At 44.7% G+C, this 24,069-nt stretch overlaps 1 protein-coding gene across 1 annotated transcript in view; it reads left to right on the top strand.

Moving 5' to 3' along the window:
* Positions 1-24,069, top strand: part of LOC142558327 (uncharacterized) — a 94,805-nt gene that overhangs the window by 9,017 nt on the left and 61,719 nt on the right. The window contains exons 4-12 of the mRNA XM_075670474.1: positions 9,399-9,521; positions 10,656-10,833; positions 12,145-12,195; positions 16,247-16,472; positions 17,962-18,118; positions 18,701-18,813; positions 21,239-21,371; positions 22,607-22,798; positions 23,733-23,849. Coding sequence (XP_075526589.1) covers positions 9,399-9,521; positions 10,656-10,833; positions 12,145-12,195; positions 16,247-16,472; positions 17,962-18,118; positions 18,701-18,813; positions 21,239-21,371; positions 22,607-22,798; positions 23,733-23,849 — 1,290 coding nt within the window. The remainder of the gene's footprint in view (positions 1-9,398; positions 9,522-10,655; positions 10,834-12,144; positions 12,196-16,246; positions 16,473-17,961; positions 18,119-18,700; positions 18,814-21,238; positions 21,372-22,606; positions 22,799-23,732; positions 23,850-24,069) is intronic.

The raw sequence follows: 24,069 nt of genomic DNA, 5'->3' as shown, positions 1-24,069 counted from the left end.
CCAGGATATAGGTGTATTGACGCATCTAGCCGCGTAACACAAGGGGCATTTTCATTGCTTTGGAATGTTATAGTGAGTTACGAAAAATATCAAAAAGTAGGTCACAACGATAACAAGACGGTACTTTGGCACACAGTACGTAAAACTAGGTGTATGGGGCGTAGTTAGTACCAATATATCGCAAATTGACGACATTGCACCATAAACTGCATTATCTATAGAATCGGCCTACCTGACCTCTATATTTTAAAAAAAGATGTGTGTAAACAAAAATGCGTGGAAAAAAAAACAACGGCGACTACATGTTCGTACAAAAATGATAATTGAAAAATTCACTGACGATTACGATACTCCCTAGTACGAAATTTGAGCGCAGCTTATACGCGTTTTCATTTCGCGATATCTTGGCGCAGAAAATGTCTTGTGAGGCACGTTGCAAACGGAGTGTAGTCTGGCACAACTGCCTCGTCAATCAGGAGATCGCGAGAGGAAGCGCGTGGGTGACGTGTGGGCGTGATTCACAGCAGCAGCCGCAGACAGACATCCGCTCATGCAGCGCTTTGTTTCCATGCAGACGACGCGTGCAACTCTGGCGCCATATCGTAGTCATCGTCGCCGTAAATTCCCTCTTGCGTGACACTACGCTTTTCTTCTCACGCTTTCATCCTACTCTGCTCCTCCGCTTTCCCCCTAATGGTCCACTGCACCCTCCTCCTCCGCTTTCCTCCTCGCGCTCCTCGCGCCGTCTTTCATCTGCCGCTGCGCTCCGCGTTCGCTTTCATCCTTCGCTGTGTTCGTTCGATAGGTTACGAGGGACAATGCCGACGCCGACGATCGCCACAGGAACGGGCGTCTCGGAGCTGCGCTCTAATGTTACATTCCAATGGCAGATCGCGAGCGCTTGGCTGAATGACGAACGGAGCGCGCCGTTCCAACTGAGATTGCTCCCGTCAAATCTGCGAATGGAACGCGGGCGCTCCCGCGGAGGCACTTAGTACAGGGAACTCAAGAGAGAGGGCGCTAGGCTAGAGGTGGATCGAGAGGTGGATTTGCAACGTCTGGCTAATATCTGTGGACAGGAAGGCAACAATTTAGGTTTGAAATTTAATGTTAGAAAATCAGGTGTTATGGTATTCAATGAAAACAGGGAACAGACAGTGGAGATACAGGGCCATGAAATACCTCTGGTAACAGAATATAAATACCTTGGTATATGGATAAACGAAGGGAATAGATATATGGAAACACAGGAAAAAACCCATAACAGTAAAGGAAAAGAGAAATGCAGCCATAATGAAGCACAGATCGCTATGGGGATGCAATAGGTACGAGGTCCTCCGAGGTATGTGGAAAGGTGTAATGGTTCCAGGACTTACTTTTGGAAATGTAGTTGTTTGCTTTAAATCAGGGGTACGATCAGGACTCGACGGGAACCAAAAGTCAGTGGGTCGCCTCGCATTGGGCGCTCTCGGGAAGCCTACAAATGAAGCTGTGCAGGGTGATATGGGCTGGACTAGTTTTGGATTGAGGGAAGCTCGCAGTAAAATTGAGTGTGAAGAACGGCTGAGGAATATGGAAGAAAGTAAATGGGCTGGGATGGTGTTCAGATATTTCTACAGAAAAAAACGTTGCTTCACAGTGGAGAAAAAGAACTAGGAACCTTACCAGCAAATATGCGGTCTGTATGGTGGGCCACACAGCAACAAAGAAGGTCAAGCGGAAAGTCAGAGAGGCTGAAATAATCTCATTGGTGGCGGCAATGAAAAAGAAACCTGCCATGAGTAACTACTTAAGACGAAAAAACGGAATCAGGAAAGAAACCATTTATGATAACTCAAAGGCAAGCTCATTACTTTTCGAAGCGAGATCGGCATGCCTTAGAACACGCACTTATAAAGCGAGATATAAGAAGAAGAAACATGTGCTTGCTGCGGTAAAGCTAGAGAAACGACGGAGCATGTTTTATTAGAATTTGAAGACGTCTACCCAGCGGTCGATTTAGGCACCACTGGCCTCCTTAAAGCCCTTGGGTTCAGCGGGAGCAGTGGTAAAGCAAACATGTCCGTAATAGGCATTAGCAAGATGCGATTGGAGGATTGGTGGAAGAAAAGTAGGGAAACGACAAAAGACGGAGACGTACAAAAGCACAGATCGCAATAGGGGATCAGAAAATTGGGGCGTGGTAGTTCATAGTGTCTTTTTTTTTTTCATTGTTTAACCTGGGTAGGACATTAGGCAGTATAATAGCAAGAGCTTGGTGGCGCAACCCAGCGCCCCGTTCCAAAGGGGACGCTCATAACATCCATCCATACCATCCATTCATCGGGTAGGCCTCATCACCATTTATACCGTCATCTGGATCATCCCGGCATTCCGTAGGTTTGTTTTCCATGTCGGAAGAATCATCACTGGAGTTGGGAACCTATAGTGTCTGAGTCGCTGCTGTCACTGTCCAGGAGCAGGAACAGAAACGCACGGCGCGACGTAGCGTCCATATTTTCCGCGTCGTCCATAGCTGCCCGCGACCGGAAGAAGCGACCGTGACAGGAAACAGGGGCGGTTGAAGGAAATACGTCGCGCGGACAAATCTACACTGTAAACTAAAATAAACCCACCTGGGAGTTCTTAAGAGGTGATGTGCCCTAAAACCTCCCCTCTCAAATATTTACTCCGATGTATGGGAGCAAAACAGCGCCATCCCCTCGTTTCACTCCGCTGGCTAGCTGCGGGAGTATTAAGGCGACATGACGCGATTTTACTCCGCTTAGAAATCTTGTTCTCCCGTGAAACTCCGACAGGGAGTTTTAAAAAACTCCCCTCCGCCGATACAGGTTGGTCACGTGGCGCTTCCCATGAGGCTGTGCGCCTCGCCAGCGACCGGGCGCGTTCGGCGGAGCGGGCAGTGCTCATGGCTGACGGTTTGTTTACGTCTGTGAAGTGTCGTTCCGTGACGGCGTTTCGGCAATTTGTTTCCCGTATTTCCTTCGAGAAAGTGTTATAGGCATGCCTGAAGCTCACTGTATCTTAGCATCAAGTACATTAGCTGTGATCGCTTTGCTGACAACGATGATTGCAAGAACCACGTTTTCAAGTGCGGAAAAAGGCTTAGGTATACCTCGAAGCTGCTCACTGGCTCGTGATGTCGGCTCACGTTCTGGCTGTGTTTTCGTGCTGCGTCACCCTGTCTTGTGTTCTTCAGTACGTGAAATGCGACTTCTATGTCCTTTTGAGTACATGCTGACAACGTCCAGTGTAGTGTTTGAAAGGACCGCGTAGCAATGGCAACAGTAGCCACTGTTCGAGCGACGACATCCGTGCTAGTCGCGCCTGAATGGCGTAACCCAAGTTCGTTGCGGTGCTGTGTTGCCAGTGAGAAAGACCGGAGTGCAAGCAACTGTTTTTATGTATCTGTGAACGGATATCCTCGCCCGAAGAAAAACGGTAGGACATAAGTAAGCGTACTGAAAATAAAGCTTCTTATTGAGCGATGTGAATCGAATTCTTATCGCGTATATATGTTTTGGTCACGTCATTGCTTCCTATATTGCATTAACATTACGCTCTATCCGAGACACTGATTTAGACGCATGCCTGCTGGCTCCGAGTTTAGGGATTCACTCGACAGATCAGCGATGTAGCTCCTTTTCGCAACCGAGACAGATTGCTCGGACGCAGAGCAAGTAGTGCGGTGTATAAAATGTATGACTGTGCATTTCTCGGTGTTATGTCGGATGCTGCGGGTCATGCTCAAACGTAATAATTTCTTGCTACGCTACCACTATATCGCAAAAATTTAATTTTGCTATGCAACACATGCACTTACATTTTTCTTGCTTACTGTAACTAACGCACTACTTTTTGGCCGCGAACGCCGGCAGTGTGCGAAGTCGCTTCAGCACTCACAGAATGGCATGATAATTTTGAAAAATGACACCATTAACTTTTTTTCTCTCACTATTTTGAATTAACAGTTTTGTGTTGCTTAAGGTATTCTGTTAATTTCAGAGAGAGAGATCTCGTGTGAGCGAACATGTGAGTCGTAATTTTGAAAACAGCACAGCTGCTCCCTAGGCGGTTTCGAGGCACACAATATCGTGGCTATATATACTGGCACCGTTGCTTCTTGAGTATCGCGTGTACGTGTGATGTCTTTCAAATTTCTGCATTGGGCGTTTCTGAAATGTTTATGTATGTCATGATATATGTGCTTTCATTGACTTGTTCCGTCGAATTCGACGCGGTCTCGTGTGCATATTTCGAAATTTGACCAGCAGCCTCTGCATGTAAACATGTTCGCGCAAACTCACGCGATGGCTCTTTTTATACTCCCGTTGCACCTCGAAAAAACTCCGTCAATAGCAAAGCAAAAAATAAAGAAAATACAGAAAAAAAAACTCCCATAATTCCACGCGAAAATTCCGCTCGTACGGAGTAAAAATTCTACTCCGATCATACGGAGCAAAAAAAACTCCGAACCGGGGGGTCGCTATAGGACAAGCAGTATACTCCCACCTCGGAGTTATTTCCGTTTACAGTGTACTGTTTCCGGCGGAGCGAATATTTTTGCTCCGCAGAGCAATGCGGAATCGGTGGCTGGTCCCAATGTGTCATTGGAACACACAGCTCACGCTCTCATTCTGCCATTGGAACAAGATTGTTGCACACAGAGGAGAAAAACTGGATTTGGATCTACCATTGGAATTCAACATAACACTTCAGCTAAATCAAATAATGTAAGGTTTGCCAATGCAACTAAGAAAATGGAGCAAATAATGCAATATTAATATTCAATTATGCCACATTTCCCAACCTTTATCGCCCGAATTGACGTGCTTATATATTCATATACCACGCAAGGCGACGTTATTTTCTTTTGCATCGACTTTATTGAAAAGTATTTTTTTATATGATTAGCCATCAGTGGGAACTTCACGGAATTTGCAGTATGTCTGCCGTTCTTCCTCTAGATATGTTATCGGCTAACTTCTTTCTCTCTGACTTGGGTCACTGGGTGTGCCACGGTCTAATGGGCAAATCACTGGGCTGCTGCGCCGAGGCAGCTGCGTTCGAATCGAACCGTAAGATCAACTAGTGAATGCAAAGAAAGCGAAAGATGGATAAGCGGGGTTATTTATTAGTCCATTCGCAGCGCACCACTATAGATTATTATGTACGTCTGCTTGTAGAATATGAACGGAAACAATTAATTAAGGTTGTAGGAGGATATCGCCCGCGTACGGAATACATTCCGAGTGTCAAGTAATGTAGCTTGTTAATACACATAAAATAAAAGATAAGGGCCCAACGATAGGCACTGGGGGGGGGGGGGGCAACCTTTGGTAATATTTGAGGGTCCAGCAAAGTATTAATCAAGGCGAACACACTTCCGTGATCAAAATTGAAAGAAGCCCTTAAAGAAGCTACCGCATCAAATATTCAGACATACACTTAGACTAATTCCAGTCCACCAGATTGAAAGGAGTGAGTAGTCTAGCAATTATATATAGCATCATGTTATGTTCTTAGCTCACTTATAAAACTTGCAGAAAATTATCACGTTATAGAGAAACTGAAGTACAGCTTTCAGCGCTTCAATAGGGACTACCAACATTTAGATCTATATTTTTAAACCTAGTTTTGTTAGATCGTTTGTGCACGTACATAGAACATGAAAGCACACTGCACCAACGTCTGTTCCATCTAGTGTATAAAGTTATACTTTCTTCTGAATTCGACAGATTTCTTTTAAATCGTTTCAGTAGTTGGAAAGTACATGATCTGCCTTGTACATAAAATGTCGTTCAAGGAGGACTCAATATAAAATGGCTGTCAAGCTTCAAAACACGCCTCGTTGTTTTACTAAAATTCATGACGTATTCTTGCAGGACGGCGGGATTTTGCGCACTGACTAGAGAGGTAGACAGGAAGCTTCAAAAGCAAACGCGCTAATTTTCGACTGAACTTTATTGACGAGAAAGAGTAAAGTCTGAGCAAAGACGATGTATGACGTGCGTCTGGTTGAAGAAACAAAACAAAAATACGACAAAAAGGCGGAAAGTGAAAACCGTAACACGTTCGACACGCACCTGAACGACCTATCTATGCGCTACGCTAATCTAGTGGTGCAAGTTTAGCCGTAGATAATGTTATAGATATTATTCTTGCAATAATGGTAATCTTATAACATTACCCTTTGTAGCTTCTACAAAGGTATTTTCGCCTGTCATATTCAAGAAGCCACTCAACAGCCCCTTCTTTTCTTATTGTTGTCTTTTTTCGTAATTTTCAGTATATCATATTTTCTATTTTGTATGCTTATGAAAGGCGGTATGCTGCATTGTTCGGTCTTTGGTCATACTAATTATCATAAGCGCTTGAGTGACAATAACTAGCAGCCAGCGAAGCTTTCTCGGATTTTTCACTAGTCTTCTTGTAAATATACTTGCCAACAAGGGGCCGTATAACGTAAAACTATTCCAATATGCTTTTATTCCAATCTCCTGACGTCAAATTTGCGTAACCACCGACGCAAGCATCGGGCGGTCACCCGCAGGGTTGTCTGAATAGACCGATCAAATGCTTTCCTCGTTCATAGGAGGTCACTTTTGTTTTCTTGAAAAACGAATAACATTGCCTACACTGAGAGGCTTGTCTTATCTGATTGGACCACAAGAGGCGAGGAGCACGCTCAAGTGGAGAGGGGTTCGAGGGGGCCGAGACACTGCACTGAACATCGATAACCGGGTGTAGAGGGTAGTGCGGCGTCTGTGATTGGCCCACTTCCCCTACTTGTGGTGGCTGGACCCAAATCGCGGCGGCATGCAACGGAAGCTTAACACTGACGCTAAAACGGAACCTCAGCGAAGAAGAGTTGGCTGAACGAGGTCGTAAACTTGTCGAAAGTGCTCGATAAGGTTATACGGCCAGGCAAAAAGTTTTGCTTTACGCACGTAGACCCATGCTCTCCGGCAAGTGCGAGTAACCAGTGCCTGAGCGATTGGCGGCAGCCATCTTTTATTCCTTTCGGAACGGAGCAGTCTCCGGAAATTCGGAAAAAAAATCCAGTTTTGTTCGGCATAATAATGCATCTTTAACGCATACACGTCACTTTGACGCAGAGAGTTTTTGCAGTTTTTGACGTCGCGTGACAGGCAGGTGAAGTGGATGGACCCCGGTAACTTTTTACCAATAGCCGAAGACTAATGCCCTAGAAGGCGTCGAATCAGAAATAACTATTTTTCTTTTGTTCGGTCAAATCATGCATAATCAATGTGTACACGTCATAACAGAGGGGGAGGTATCGCGGTTTTCGCGACATCGCGTGACAGCCAGGGGGTGGTGCAAAAAAGTTTTTTGACCTATCGCGGAGGTCTGATTGCAGAACTGGAAAAGAAAAGTTTGGAATAGTTTTAGGTTATAGCGCCCGAGAACACCCTCGGTGGTGCTGCTCCTGTAGGCTTGCGAGTGAGAAGCAGCAAAGAAAATATTGATGTTTAAAACTCAGTACCTGTCTTCATTCTCTTCAACGGCACTGGCAAGCTTTGAGTTCACGTAAATTAGTCGAAATGAGCTAGAAACAAGTACGCTGGAGGTTGAGTAATTTCTTTTTTTTTTTTTTTGTAAACATTGTATCACGGAGATTCTGATATGGTTTTATGCTTCTGACATCATCATCATCAGCCTATTTGTATGTTTACTGTAGAATGAAAGGCTCCCTCACCGATATCCAATTACCTCTCTTTTGCGCTAGCTGATTCCAACTTGCACCTGCGAATTTAATAATTTCATCGCCTCACCTAATTTTCTGCCGTCTTCAACTGTGCTTCCCTTCCCATGGCACCCATTCTGTAACTCTAATGGTCCACCGATTACATACCCTAAGTATTAGATGCCATGCCCAGCTCCATTTCTTTCTCTTATTATCAACTAGAATATCAGCTATCGCCGTTTGCTCTCTGATGCACGCCGTTCTCTCCTTGTCTCTTAACGTTATACGTAACATGTCTCGTTCCATCGCTCTTTACGTGGTCCTTAACAAATTTCTGAGCCTCTTTGTTAAGCTCCATGTTTCCACCCTTAGCTTAGCACCAGTAGAACGCAATCATTGTACACTTATCGTTTCAACGACAGTGGTAAACTCCCAGTTAGGATTTGGTGATGCCTGCCTTATGCACTACAACCCACTTTTATACTTCTGCAAATTTCCTTCTATGGCTGCTTATTTGTTTGCGAGCTCCAGCCTGAATTTGCCTGCTTCTACTCTTACTGCATCTATGTCGGCCTGTTGGTGCTTGAATAATTTTGCTCTTTCTCTCTTCAAATTGAGAGAAATCGTAGGCGTCACTAACCTATGGCCACTGCCCTTTTCTTGTTTCTCCATTAGGGCTTTTCCAGGCCCTGTTTCTGAAATCATCAAGTAATAAATACCCAATTGTGCTTCATATATTCTGGTAATTTTGTAATGGAGGCGGTATTTAGCATCCGTTAATGTAATGGCGCTTATCAAGACGCTCACCACCTTTACCTGTGCTCTTGGCTGCCCTTCCTCAGTGATATTCGATACACTAACAAAATCGTTAAAACCTCGCTTGCAGCTCTCCAAATATTTGGCACAACTGAAGTTGCGCTAAATGAGTGCATAACTAAAAGAAATTGCCCTTATGCCTGTGTTACCTCTCCAAACGCGCGAACTGCACAGAGCACGGCGCACGAAAGTATCCACTGGCTACGCAAAAGCGGCCTGGATGCGAGCATGGCCGTGTCGGTGACCATGTCCGGCCGCTGGTACAAGCCGCGCTACCCGGACCCGCAAGTTACTGACCAACCTGGAAACTACTCCCTGCTCAAAGCTTGCACTGACATGCCAGACGTCCAGATCGCCAGCCTAGCTCTGGTGAGCCCCTCGCTCTCTGTGTGCCATCCACATACATGCAACCACGATAACTTTAAGAGGTGAAGCTAACAATGGATGCAGTATAAAAGGAAGAAGATCCAGATTCGTCTCGCATACGTTCGGGACAAGGAATGTGAAACTACGAACGGCGCCGAAAAAACAAGGGGGTAATAGAAAATGCTCGACGTTTGCGGCGAAGCGAACCCTGCAAAAACGCACAAGAAAGTTTGAGTAATAGATTAGTTGAATAACAAACTAAATAAGTCACCGATTGATTCGTTCATTCATCCACTTACTGAGAGATTTGTTGAATTACCGATTTCTTATGTGGTAGTTTGGTCGTTTTTTACCTATAAATTCCTTTCTATTTGCCAAATTGATTGCTTTCTCGATTGCTCAGTGTTTCATGTTTCGCCATCCCTTTTCAATGTACACGCATATCTAGTTGATTTCACAGCTGCACATTTCGTCCAGGTGGCCTGTGCTTTGTATTTTCGCTTCCCAGATTTGCAAAAACAGTTCCTTCGCGGGGAAGCATCACGACGAAAACGTCCACGCTCAAGTCATGTACAGCAGGCACTTGGAGAGGGTGTTTGTGTACGACGACGCCTACGACATGCGAATAAAGGTCTGTGTCTCGTCATGTGTGGTCGAAGAACCATGCATCAATTTATTGTGAACGAAATCTTCAATGCAAGGATAGCCCCCATTTTCGTACCCTGCTTACGCCAGTCATTTGACTAAAACCTGTATGTCTCGTCGCATTCTCATTTTTGGAAACATGCGTGAGATTGGTTGCTATGCTGAGGAAAAATAGGAAGTTTTTTATTGCTAGCTAGCATTGATTAGCCAAAGGAGTTGAAACCTAGAACTTTCTGTCCTGCGTTTTTCTTTTTCGCGCAATACGTCACAGTAATCGGGAGTGACACGATGATCGCATAGATAACCGCAATTGCGCTAAGCAACGAAAAATATACTCATCCTCTTCCAGAAATATCACACGTGCGTGGTGCGCGAAACACAGAGGTTTTTGGGCAAGGACAGTATCGATAAGGTCTGCACTGCGAAATACTATCACGTAACGCGATATTTCGAAAGCGGTGACTGGCAACAAAATTTTAAATCATAATATTTGCTAAATGAATGTCGTAGCTCATAGGCTGCTACTGATAAGATATTTCTGCATAGTTCTTATTCATTGATATGTGTGTTCTTTAAGAGATGAAAAAAAACGAGGGTCTCAAGCTTTTAGTACTAACGATATAAGGCTAGGAGACAACGAAGTTAAAGTTCCGTGTGATAAAATTATTAATTATAGCAAGCAAAACAACTTTCTTCCCAAATAGAAAAGCCTTTTCACTTATCAGAAATGTCAAAATTATTGCAAAGTAACTCTCCTTTTCATTATATATCTACATTCTAAAAAAATATATATTTTCGCTGCTGTTATCCTTTTTCTGTTATATTTTCTGTTTAATTGACTATATTTATTTGGCCGCACTTACTACCACTTCTGTTTCATTTTCCTTTTGCTCGGCTCCCATATATGTGACTTGCGTACCAGAAGAAATTAATAATTATAAGCGTTCATTTGCTCTTAACGCATTTGTGCTCTCCTTACGATTTGCTTGGAACATTAGTAGAAAGCAGCAAGAATATTAGTGTCATTCTAGTACACGGGCGTTAAATACTTTCATCTGTATTAGCCCTCACGTGGGAAGTCATTCGCTATGCTTATCTAATCTTATTTATTTTTTTGCAGTTGTGTTTCGCCAAGAGGTATGCTTCAGGCTACCAGTACGGCATAGCGGCTTTCGACATGGAGTATGCGGATACAAATAATGACTGTGGAAATGGAAGCTACCGCCGCCTTCGAACCTTAAGGAAAACACTAGACTTCCTAAAAGTTGCGTACAACACTACTGGCGTGTTAAAGAACTGTAAGTAATTACGTAGCCAGTGGACGTTTCTTTGCGCTATGCTCTCTTACGTTTCTTTTCTGTGCGTGATGCACAAGATTAAGTTGGAATAACGAGGGGCATTTCTCGTACTCTGTCGTTTTCTTGAAAGAGTAAAGCCGAATATAGCGTGCTGCTACAAACCTGGTCTTGTTCGCTGATATGGTATTGTTCTTTTTGTTACTTCTCCATTTTAGGCCCGCCGCGAGCACAGGTCGACCTCCTGATTTTAGAGGCTCTTGTCAGTAAAATACTCATGCGAATATGCACCGAGCCCTACCCTTCAGGAAACAGGCCTCCGTTTTCATAGTTTGTCTGAACCCTACGAGTTGGCATCAGAATGGGCGCTATAGCCTGAATTCGACATATATTATTGTTGCACAACGTATCATCGGCAACAAAGGCAGTAACCGGATACTGTTGGTGGAAGAGGGAGCAAGTTGTTTATTTTGAGCAGAATGCACTTATGGAACAGATATCGTGCTGCTCAATACAGGCTATCTTTTCCGGACCAAAGTTAAATTGGGGTAATAAATGCCCCCGTACATAAGCGAGACAATACACGAGGCCGAAGTGCTGGGTAAATTGTGACATAATATCAAGTAAATATGTGTGCTTGTACCGTCGTCTCAATGAGCATCACGTATGCTGATGCATCCATATGTGGACACTCACGTGATATAAGGGGGCTGTCTACTCTATATTCATAAATTTCTTGTGCCGATTCGGCTGCATACCTAAATATTACATAATATTTTCATACGAAAGGAGGCAAGAAATGTTTTCACAACCACACATCATGCAAGCATCGCCCAATTTCGGGACAAGGACGCTCCGTTCAGTGGCATTTTTTTATAAATAAACAATATCAACGTAGTTCTGGTCTCAACTATGTTTTATAATCTCATTTGGATGTTATGACATTCTTTTACTATTAAAAGTGAACCGCAAATGTCTTCTCCTCCGGAACTATAGGAATATGTCGCAGTGTGTAGCAGAAAAAAACCAGGTGGCTGACTGCCTATTCATGCGCGACCTCCGTAAAGCGCATATTTTTTAGTTCAATCGCAAGTCTTCATAGAGCTTCTTTGTTTCTTCTATTTGTCAGTGACTTAGCAAAATCAAAACGGAGGATAAACGGTTGCATGTCAGGCACAGTAAGGAGACAGATTGTCTCTTTCTGCCTCTCTTCGTGGGCATTTCTTGAAATGTCCGAATAAAGATGAAATTAAAAGAAAAATGAAATGTTGCTTTAAGAATATTTGTATTTTTCTCTTCTCATTCTCTTCTCAGGTGTAAGCGGTGACGAACAAGTGCCAGTAGAAAGAGAAAAAGACGACGAAGGTATTTTAGTACCTTTTTGCTACCAAAAGAAATTGCAAAAGCTAGTCGGTGATATACGTAAACTGGTTGTACTCCGTTTTTGCACAGTCATGACTGTTACAAGTGTACAAGCCCTCGCTATGTATGAGCGTAATAAAACACCTAACAAATATCGCAAGAAGGCTTCTGAGGAATCCCACTCCATTGAACCGACGTACATTCGGCGATAGTTTGGTTCTAACAATTAAGTTCGGTCCCGTTCTAGTTCGGTTTTAACAGTTTGTTTAACTACCGCCGTGGCTTAGTGGCTATGACATGGAGACACTAAGGAGGGAGTCGGGTTTTGGGGTACGCATTTCTAGGAAAATGGAATGAAAAAAAGGAGCGCACTTATGTGACTCCGGTTGCTCCGTGAAGAAATAGGCGTGAATGGTCAAAATTAGTCGGGGGTCCTTCACTCCTGCGTCTTGCATAGCCCCTCTTGTATTCAAGAATATGGAAAATAATTGATCAAAACATAATACAGATTAAAACATAGCGAACTATTGCACCTTGGTGTGCTCAGACACGCAAACAAACTACTGTAACACACTGGAAATATTTGCAATCTCGAGGCTCCTCGTTTGCTCGATCTTTAACACTCTTACCCTTAAGCGTGTGCAAACAATTACTACACACCACTGCGAGCTCAAACTGCACCTACAGTAAAAGTACCCGTAGTCAAGAGCTGCGCATTATTTCTTGCCACCTAGTGACCACAGAAACGTCACACAGCACAGTTTCACAGCGATGGCTATGACTTCTCGTATTGTATGTACAATGTTTCACGCAGTTTCTCGTCCTCGTGTTTACTTGCCACAGAACATCGCCGAAAAACACTCCATTTGTCCACATCAGCTCCCTGACGTTACATTTTAAACGTACAAGTGCTAGGCATAGAAAAAAAATTGTAGCCTTCGAGAACGGATGGCGGCCCGACCGATCTCGGAGGCCATGGACAAACGAGCACCGTTTAGGGTTCAAGAAATGTTACTGTGTAGCTTTCACACCAGAAGTCTTGCAGAAGAGAATTGCAATGCTGAGGAGAGTGCTTCACGTATATTTCAGGGTTTCATTAAACTTCAGTCTCATTTGCCTTAGAAGGCCCTTATTACACGTTTCCGCCGACCACGTTAAGTGCCGCCGTCGCATCTTCCTCCTCTGCGCTCCTCCCGCAGTCATCCCTTCAGCCTCCGGTGTCAAGCGCAACTTACGCACTTCCAGCTTCCGGTTCCGAGCGGAAGTGACCTAACTGCCATCTGCTACCGCTGTGCAGAGAAGCGAGCGCGTGTAACTAGCGAACTAGAAATCATGGAAGTGGAGCTACCGGAAACGGAAACGGAAACGGGAAACGGAAATTGTGAAAGCGAAACTGGTATGAGTGAGGAATCGAAGGAGAGCGCCGCATGTGAAAGTATAGCATTACTTAGCAAAGGTGGCGCGTGGATGGAGGGGCGTTCATTTTCATTGCTAACTGTAGGTTATGGCATCCATTTCCTGCACATAAATTACCGTCACGGCGTACTGACGGGCTAAAACCAAACTCTCCGAAAACTCTTAAGTCGCGAATCTGACTATAGTATGTGTTGATTTTTAAGTTTTATGGCAGTTTTGAGTATCACCTGTGGCAGATAGCATAATTACTGTCCTTGTGCTAGACTATTGGAAGAAGCCGACATTACTAGCACGAGAAATCGAAACAGATGTTACACTAATTTACAAAATTTCACTAATTAACTTCTTAATTTCTTTACGGCACATATTGCAAATTACGAATTGTAGCCGGTGAGCTCGCAAGACTTGTTGTCTTGAAGTTAATTTCCGGGGTAACACCAACTTCGAGATATTATTTCCCAAAGTGTGGAAAGAAATACATGGGTGTTCCAGTTACTTTTGTGTTTCAATGGACAAAACAGCGTTTCCTTAAAAAGTGAAAGAACAGTGCATTTTTGCGGCAAGTTTGGTGCGCATATGTCCAAAGTGGCGTCACTCCGGAAGTTCATTCCAAGTGGATACGCCTTTCAAGCTCACCGGCTTCAATTTGCAAATTGCAATTAGTATCGCAAAGTAATTAATTCAAAATATTATCAGTCGTTTCTTTAATTAGTTTAATATGTGTTCCGATTTCTCAAGCAAGTAATGTTCGCCTCTGCGAATAACCCAGCTCAATGACTAGAATTATGCTTTTTTTGCAACAGGTTGTAATTGTATTTGAAAATTTTATGAAATTAAAAAAAAATGATCAATCTGTATATTGGGAGAAGGGGATACACGTTCCACTGTTAGGCCGCGGCCTCTATCTGTCTAACGGATGCATATTTGGCTTCAAGCAATAAATACACAAGGCGCTGTATTAGCATGCATATTTATACCAATATGAGCGGCCAGAAATATGAAGCACTGCTACACCACGTCATATGCGCGATGTGCTCTGCCCACATAATAAGTACACCCACAGATTCTACACCCCACATATATTCCACCGCGCTTTGTGCGGTGTCGTGTTCAGCTAGAAAAGTGCATCGATCTTCGTTTATATTTTCCCAACTTTAAAACACAAGACTTTGCGCTTACCACTGTCATTAGATTTTTTTTGAGATTTTGCGTAAAATATTAGAAACATTGTTGAACGCTAGAGCCATTGCTGCTATAGTCAGTTCATTAAAAACATGCAGTTTTTCTAGAAGCACTACAACCATATGACGCACACTAGTTTTATATTACAAAGCACGAGAAAAAATATACAAAATACGCAGTCACTTGTGCTCACGAAGAAGGAATGTCTTTTCCGTGACATCTCTTTTTCAACTATTGTTCATCGCCACCTCGACTGATACAACCAACGCGAACCCGTGCCCAAAAAAACAAGCTATGCTCGGGCAGAATAATAGGCCCGTGTACATGCGTCAGTCATCGAAATCTCATTATGCTGGTCAAACGCGTCTGTTATTCATACATGACTGGTCGAAGGTTCCAGCGTAATCGCTGGTGCACGCGTATCTTACAGAAATCGCAACACTTACACTTATATTCAATTACAATTATTACAATTGTATTCGCGTCGCGCATACAATCCTCTTAGTCAAGGTTCGGCGACAGCATAGACGACACACAGAATCAGTGATAGCATTCTAGAAACTTCCGACGCATGGAGGCGCGTCTGAGCGATCAGTTTGCTTTAGAGCGCCACTCTTACGCGCCCGTTCGTGCTGCGAGCGTCGGCGCTGTGCATCGGCGTCCTCGTAACCGAGCGAACGAGCACAGCGAACGATGAAAGAGCGAACGCGGAGCACGGATTAGAGAAGGCGATAGCGAAGTGAGCGCAAGAAGGAAAGTGGAGGAGGAGAGTGCAGCGGAATCACGAGGCGGAAAGCGGAGGAAGAGGGTGTGGCGAAAGCGTGAGAAGAAAAGCATAGTACCACGCAAGACGGGCTTTGCGCCGACGATGGCTACGAGATGGCGCGAGAGTAACCCTCGTCGTCTGTTCACCGATGACGCCACCGATGCCATATATGGAATATATGGAAACAAAGCGCTTCATGAGCTGATGCCCCTCTGCGGCGGCTGCTTTGAACCGCGCCCACGCGTCACCCACGCGCCGTCTCTCGCGATTTGCCAATTAGCGAGGCAGTCGTGCCATACTTCGCTCCCTTTGCAACGAACCGCACGAGACAGACTGTCCGGGCCCGCCAACGCATTCCGAATTTAGAACACATATACAGCTGCGCTCAAATTTTGCATTGCGGAGTATCGGAATCGTGGGTGAATTTCTAGCGGGTCAAAAGCGGGTCCCAGGAACACGGAAAAGCAGATACACCAGTAAATATAAGAGATGGCGTCAATTATTTGTGTAATGCAAAGACCTATACAGGAAGTGCGGTATTAAATTTTCTAGATATTTTCTTTATATTTTCCGTTTAATGCAATGGCAAGTTTGCTTTGGCGGAACCACTTTTGAACATCCAGGAATTCCACAGTCTATGTTAGGCGAAAATGTTTTGTGCGTTATTTTTGTTTCTTTGTTTCTTTGCAGTCCCCAAAGAAAAGCCCGCAGCTCCACTCATCTGCACAGTTGGAGACACCATGACTCGCACGATGGCGTTTCCCGAAGACGGGATATGTGACGTCATTGTGTTTGACTCGATCGAAAAGGAAAACGTCAATCCTTTAGGCGGCCCACACACGGAGAGTTTCAAAGCTTTCCTTGAAAAAGCGCTAAACCAGTCCAATACATTGTACGGCGTGGGCTTTGACTACGGGTACGTGAGTGTCCGCAAGGACGTATTTCTGCGGAAAAACTACGTCCAAAGTTCCAACCAGACGTTATGCAGCGAAACGCGTCAGCACGCAACGCGCTGCGCTCGGTATGACGTCGCGTCCGGCACGGGAAGAGCGCCACGCCCCCACGCGATGAATGGTCGTCATGTTCGTGTTGGACTTGCGGCCAAGATAGGCTACGTGTTAAAGGTGACAATAACGTGGGCGAGCTTCGCTCTTCTTGGAAGATGTTAGGGCACTCCTAGCGGTTCGATGAGCTTCGTTCCGGGCGTCACAACGGACGTGGCCCCTAGTTCTTGCGTACGCAAGCCGCTTGCCTCCCCTAACCTAGAACTCTCTATGGGCTCGCAATATTCACGTGGGATCGGGTCACGCGGACGACGCGGGAGCCAGCTTCTGGAAAGCTAGCAGCGCTATCGTCGCCGCCACGCGTCCACACACGATGCGGCCTCCGCTCTGTGACGTCGAACGCGCGCAGACGCGATGCGAGCGTGCGGACGTGTTGCGCCGCGTACGTCTGGTTAGGCCATAACTATTCCTTAGGCAGCCCTGTGTGGCGGCCTGATACGTTAACGACGGGTGCGCATAGCATGCTTCCATATGCAAACGCTAAAAAGCTGTAAAAATTACACGGAAGGCCAACAAAAAAAGAAAGAAACGGTAACGCAAATATTGTGTATCAATTGTGATGTGCCGAGTCATATCTAATATCAGAATTCCATAGGGGGGATTCATAAGCAGCAACAGTATTTTTGGCACTACTTGTCAAGCATTATTTGTATGGGCGAATCGCGTATTTTTTTTCCCCTGAAGTATATTAAGCTAGTAACAGCCTTACGTGAAAGCAGCTAGACTGCATGTGGAGAATCATACAGGAGAATCCGTTGTATTGGCACTTTTTACTAAAAACGCGGTACTAGCTCATCAAAATTAAAATTGGCGCCCATCGCGAACACAATCAACTTATCAAGAAAGACTAAATAAGTTCCGACAGAAAATGTTGTTCATAAATACTCAACTTTAGTTAATTTTACTGTAAATGACAAAACACATGACGAAATAGGAGAAAGAATAACGGCGAATTTGCGTATTTTAAGCATCGCGCCAGAAAATCAGCGCTAGTACGTCGGTGTGGCCTCACAAACGTATTTTTCTTGTGCTTGCTGTTTCTTTTTCTTGCGCAGGAAGCGTTTCCTAAGCTTCCTAACTTCAATCTTTTGCTCCTTTAGAATACAGCGTAGTCCATCTTTGCCGACAAAACATTACCTTTTTCTAAGCAGACCCCTAGATCAATTGCGTCATGACCAGGTGGTACAGTGGTGCAGTATAAGTAATATCCATAATATAGCACGAATATGGGATAATGGGATAATGGGTATTTACAGTGGGGAATTAATAACAAGAGTCCTACCAATAAGCAGGTGAAGCAAAGTAATTGTTTCTGTAGATGGCTGGTTTCAATTTTTTCAGCACTTTGACCAATTTGCAACAAACAGTGGGGACACCGAGAACTGGAGATCAGCTCAACAATCTGTGGAGCAGCGGAATATCGGTCTTTGGCTACGTAAACACTCCGGCTTACTATTTCCGGCAACAGGATCTCTCAGCAATGCTCACGATCCTGAAGGTAAACCTCTACTCACTGGGAAATTATTTTTTCCTATGGGTGGTAGTTGTGCAAATCACAAAGAAATAGAAGCTCGTGTTCGTTTCAAAATACTTTCTTAGCTAGCATTACAAGCTCTTGCGGCTGCATTTTCGCCATAGATAGAGACTGACGTGTATTTATTTCTTGTTCTTGCGAAAAGTTTAGCAGACTCCCCTGGAAGGAAACCTGTCTGGAGCCCCTGTCACAGGGAATCTGTAGCGATATTCTCGTTAGGGAGCTCACAAAGTTAAGAATGCCTTCAACCTGAAATCGTCAGGCGTTTCCTCCAATTTATTCGGAACTGGATCGCTGTTGTGGCCTGGAGGCAAATACACTCCCATCTGCAGATTAATTGAAAACCTATGGCAGAGGGATGTATGTGAATATGTATGACGCTCTTCCCTATTACAACCTGGGCACGAGATACGCAGTGGCCGGATCGCGTGACGCACTTCTCATAGTGCAACATGTTGCATTAGCTAACATATGCCACTTTCTATTAAAGGGAAACAGTTCTTGTAGGCTAATCAATACTCAACTTTTTTTTGCCCATGTTTGCAGGTTGTCTCGTCCCTCATGAGCAAGAGAGCTGTGCCACGACGACCCGCTTATACCGTGATGGCTTTAGTACCCGAAGGTCCTTGGGCCCTGACAACAATTGCTAGTATCTTCAAGTAAACATCCCAATTATTTCCATCAAGTTATATGTGACAGCGTACATTTCTATGAACTCGTACATAGCAGTCATTTAGTATAGTGCTGACAGAACTAGAACAATTAGCGAAGCCGCATTGTAATGAGATACCTGAATATGATCGATAAACATCATGTTGTATGGGTTCATGACTATGCCAACTGCGCACTGAAAGTGTACAAACGTGAGCAACAGAACACACATACTGTGTTGAGTATGTCGATTTAGTTTTCGATTGCTCTGTTACAAGCACCCAATAATTACATAACTATAGGAACGCTATGGCGACATACGCGGGTGTGTTTTCGCTCGAAACATATTCGGGGAAGGTAACGAAGAGTGTGACCAGCGCGTCCGGCCCGACTGGCGACAAGGAATATCTCTGCGTCCCGACAAAACACAACCACAGTGAAATTTTTGGTCCGCTAAAAAGCCTACATTCCGGGGTGTTGATATAACATGCTGAAGTGGCTAGCGTAAGAGTAAACACGGGGAAGGCGATAGATGGAAATTCAAGAAGATGAGCGAAAGGAGAACAAGGTGAAAGCAGGTGCCAACGTTTCGACAAATGGACTTCTTCAAGAAGACAAGAAGGCCTTGAATAAGAGAATTCCACTCGTCGAAACGTTGGCACCTGCTTTCACCTTGTTTTCGTTTTGCTTAGCGCAAGAGCGGACATGCGGCACTAAAAAGGCGACACGGACAAGCATGGAATACCAACTAGTCTGGTCGCACACCCTGCTGTAGACATAAACCAGCCTCCAGGCAAAATTTTACGTTTCAAGTAGAGTGAATGCTCAGTGCAAAAACAGCAAATAATAGATGTTCAAATCTGCGGGAATGAAAAAAGAAGAGAACACCATCATTGTGTCTTTCCGTAAATCGGTAATGACCCAAAGCGTTAAGAACGAGTGCAGCTGCTGGCTGAGATCCTGAGATCACCTCGGAGATCAGACCCTCGGAGAGTTAAAAAAATATGAGAGGCGACGTGCTAAGAAGTTTTATGGCATATTTTTTAGCCACCAGATACATGCGCCGCTTACATAAGTGATATTTAAATGGTAATGATAAAACTAATAAGACAAATAAAAAAATGCTACCTATAATAAGGTTTGTCAAAATTGGGTTCCTATTATCTACTCATCATTTGTGACTACCAGTGAGAAGCTTTATTGCAGGAAGCTTTTAACGGTGAGACTTGTATGCGCGAATATTAATTTCGAAAGATGGTTAGCATGGGGGTGGGGGGGGGGGGCGATGATCAGGCGCAACACCTCTTCCTCCGTACAACGTTTAACTCAGAATTTAGACGACATAGCTCATAAATACGTAAGCCGGTAAATTAAACTGTAATCAATCAGTTGGTTGACAACAGCATCTACAAAGTAATGCGTACAAGCGAAATCCTATTGACTGATCTTTATGCAAAGGGTTTGTCGACCTTTCGAAGGCCAGAAAGTATTCTCGATATCATCGTTCAGTCATTTATGTAGCGAAACGTGCTGTAGAGTGATGCGTGACATGTTGCAAAGTGGACGCGGTTTCTGATATGCGAAGACATGAGAAACAAGCATGCACACACAACTGTTTCCTCAGAGCATGGCGCTGTGCGGGTCACCAACACATAACACAGTGCCCGGAGTGAGGTCGAAGTGAACAAGAAAGGGCAACCCTCAGTGCAGACGGTATACATGTCATAATAAACAACTCATTAAAACAAAATTTGACCCAATCCTCGGCAGTGGCCTCCACTGATGTGAGTGTCGTCGACATGAACTCGATGCGCATGGGCAAATTCCTACGCAGAACTGACCCAACTTCTACCCAATACATCTGCATGCATCTGTCTTTACGAGTTCCTTGAGCTAGCTTGCAGACGTGTTGACTGAACTCAGCTCGACACGCATTCGACCGACCCACTAGCGTTGCTGGAGCCGAACGACCGGCTTTCGCCCTCACAAGCCGATCCGACCTTACTTAATCGGATTCACGTAAACGTAGGTAAGGCGTGTCATAGTTACAAAACAGGGGCGCGGAATAATCTCGCGGGTGTTTTTCACACGTGTGGCAGGCCACCTCTATCGTCGTCCTGGATACGTCTCGTGCGCAAATGTTGCACAAGCGTTGTGTGACTGCTAGAGCATTCGTGGTCAAACATTGAGCAGTATATACGGAATCGCGCAGGAAAACAAAAAATAGGCTTACATGTACGTGTTTTCAGCATTACCATTAGCGCTAATAGTTCTGTCACCAGAAGAACTCCTAAGCGTTGAGACTGGGCGGCAGTGAGTATCTCGAAGCCGCATACCATGCCGAACTGTGTTACAGCCAATAGCCCACACTCTTTGGAAAACACGAAGCGTACCATAGTGTCGAAAATTAAATCTCGCTTTCTTCACTTCCAGGAGAACGTACGTTCCTGATTTCGTCATCTTCAAGTCTCACCTCTTCGGCCAGGATAGCGAATTAGCAGGATGCAAAGTGCTACCTCCGACCTACGTCTTCACGCCTCCAACGCTCACGTACGGCCAAAGCTTGGTGAGGGTTTATGTATTGACGCACACTTGGCCGGTCGTGACCACGGTAAGGGTATAGGGCATGGAAAGAGCGACTGGGGCAGCTGTGAGCCACTCTAACACAAATATGAAAGAACACAGGTTGTACGCGTTTCAAAGGACGCAAAAGGCATCTGATCAAGGCTTCCTCACGGACATTCTGCACGCTGACGTTTCTGAGAATAGGATGCTAATGAATCTCCAACGCGCTTACTTACAGAGGTATGCATTTCGACACGCCGCATAACATTCCAAGCATTGAAGTAGTTAACAAACTATAATATTCGCTTGGTGTCAACTGTCCAAGGTCAATTTCGATGTGACGAAGCTGTTGTTTTTATGTCCCAAGCTTATGAAATCAAAAGTCAGCGGATGTCATATCTCTTTCACATATCACTTATATTGAATCAGAAAATATTGTGTGTGAGTGCGCGGGGGGCATCTTGGAGATGCGATTATTGTTAACGCGCACTGTAGGTGGCCACATAGGAGGAAGGAGGAAAGAGAAAAGAAGGCAGGGAGGTTAACCAGAATAACGTCCGGTTGGCTACCCTACACCGGGGGAATGGGAAAGGGGAAAGCAAAGATCACAGGGATAGAGAGGAGGGAAGGAAAGAATGAAATTGTGGCAAGTTCGCTGACGCGTGCGGTTTTACAGAAATTGCCTTAATAGTCACAGGTGGTCGCACAAACCCGTCATCCTTAAGAAACAGAAAAGTGCCTTCACCGCTTTATGGGCCGACGGGCGATGGGGGCGGTGTTCCAGCAGCACCTGCACAGAAAGCGGCCGATTGTCCAGTTTTTGGAAAGCTTTGGCAAGTTCTTGTCTCTCTAGGGCATATCTTGGACAGTGGCACAGCAGGTGGTCGATGTTTTCTTCGGTGCCACAGACCTCGCATGCTGCACTGTCAGTCACCCCAATTAATGTAGAGTATGCCTTATTAGCACAGGCTATAAGCGCAAACTCATGGATTCGGCGTGTCCTAGAAAAACAGAATTTAAACCTTCCAACGATTCCAGAGAAGTGCGAAAAGTTTGACAACTAATGTTGATTGCAGAAAGTATACACTCACGTGTAACTCAGATTAGGCGCTTGCCGTTCATGCACTGCTTTTATCTTTTCGTTTGCTTGTGCTTTGCTCAGGCACCCTACAATTCCTTATGCTTCACCTCAAAGGTGGTCTTTCGTCTCCCGCGTGTCTCTTTGTCCCCGCGCAGTTCACCGGCCATGACACTGTCCGCCAGATGACAATGCAAGGCGTCAACACGACAATGTCTGTGTCAGTAGCCCTGTACGGTCGCTGGTACAAGCCTCTCATCAGGAATACCAGCGGCGAGCAGACTGACAACTACTCGTTGCTCCAAGATTGCGACAAAATGCCAGTTGATCAGCACGGCAGCGTCAGCGAGGTGAGTCAGTGAATGCTAAGGGCAGCAAAGCGTCACGAAGTGGCGAAAAAGAAAGAATGACGAGGCTATGAAGGCCGCCTCGAGTTGCTTTCGTAGGTTCTGTTATTGTTCGAGATGTTTCAGGGGAAAACAAATTTGATGGAATGAAAAAGACATGTGAACGTTTACTTCTTCATCCCTTCGCAGATATTGGGTCAAAAACAGCAGCTAACTGGCATCCTCGCAGTGAAGCGTATTTCTAATCGATGCATTTTGGCTAGCACTACTCCAGGGTACCTAAAACTCAGGACGAACAACGCAGATGGAAAAACAATTACGGCAGGGAAACGAAAACTTAAAATGAATATAAAGAGAGTCGGCTGTTCCCTAAATTTTACTGGTGTTTATAAAGCATGCTTCACTCGCTGCAAAAAAATGTAATTGTGTTCTCGTTGTGCATCAGACATGTCGTTATGAAACGATGTACGTTTTCTGTTTTTTTTTTTTTCCTGCGTTTTAAAGTATGATACCCAACAGAGAAATGAGCGGCATCTGCACACAAACGAACGGCTGTATGCAACAAAGTCAGCAGAATTACGAAATTGCTAAAACACAGTTGTTGTTTCCAGAATAAGCGACCACCATGTCGGACTGCGTGGCCTGAATTTCCATTACTTGTTACCAGACAGAAGCACTTCTTCGTGTTCGTCGCTCTTCCTGTGCGAAGCTCGAAATGCCGCTACACGGGCGTTGGAAAGTGCGCTTCTCAAGCAACAGGCTTAATGCTGCAGGAGCGATTGCAAGTTGGTCTATTTCACGCGTGCCACTGCTGACGTCAATGACACTCCTGCGTCCTAAGACACATATGCCGAGTGTTATGATTATGCCTTTCCGTACTCGCTAAAATTAAACAGATGCTGCGGGCGGTTGATTTATTTTCTTTTATTTTATGCAGCACTGTGCCGATCAGAACTCCCTTGTCTACGACACGAGTCTTCAGGCGAACATCTTCATCGAAAAGAAGCTGCAAAGATTATTTGTCTACGACGATGCGAAATCACTTATGTACAAGGTAAGAGGTTAACAACATGCGAATAATTATTTACTTGCAAATCTGAAAGGCTACATATCAGTATACAAAACAGCCTAAGAATAATACCATAGCCAAAACCAGGCGACGTTGATTTTCGCGCACCTCCATTCTTCATTTGATTCGCAGAGCTCGGGTTGGGATTCGGCAGGTCACTTAAGTTGGCGAGAATTCGCGTCCTTGCGAAAACAAGTGTGCTTGT

Source organism: Dermacentor variabilis, chromosome 9, assembly GCF_050947875.1.
Source record: "Dermacentor variabilis isolate Ectoservices chromosome 9, ASM5094787v1, whole genome shotgun sequence".
Lineage (NCBI taxonomy): Eukaryota > Metazoa > Arthropoda > Arachnida > Ixodida > Ixodidae > Dermacentor > Dermacentor variabilis.
The sequence above is the reverse complement of the archived record's forward strand: the minus strand, read 5'-3'. Positions and strand labels throughout refer to the sequence as shown.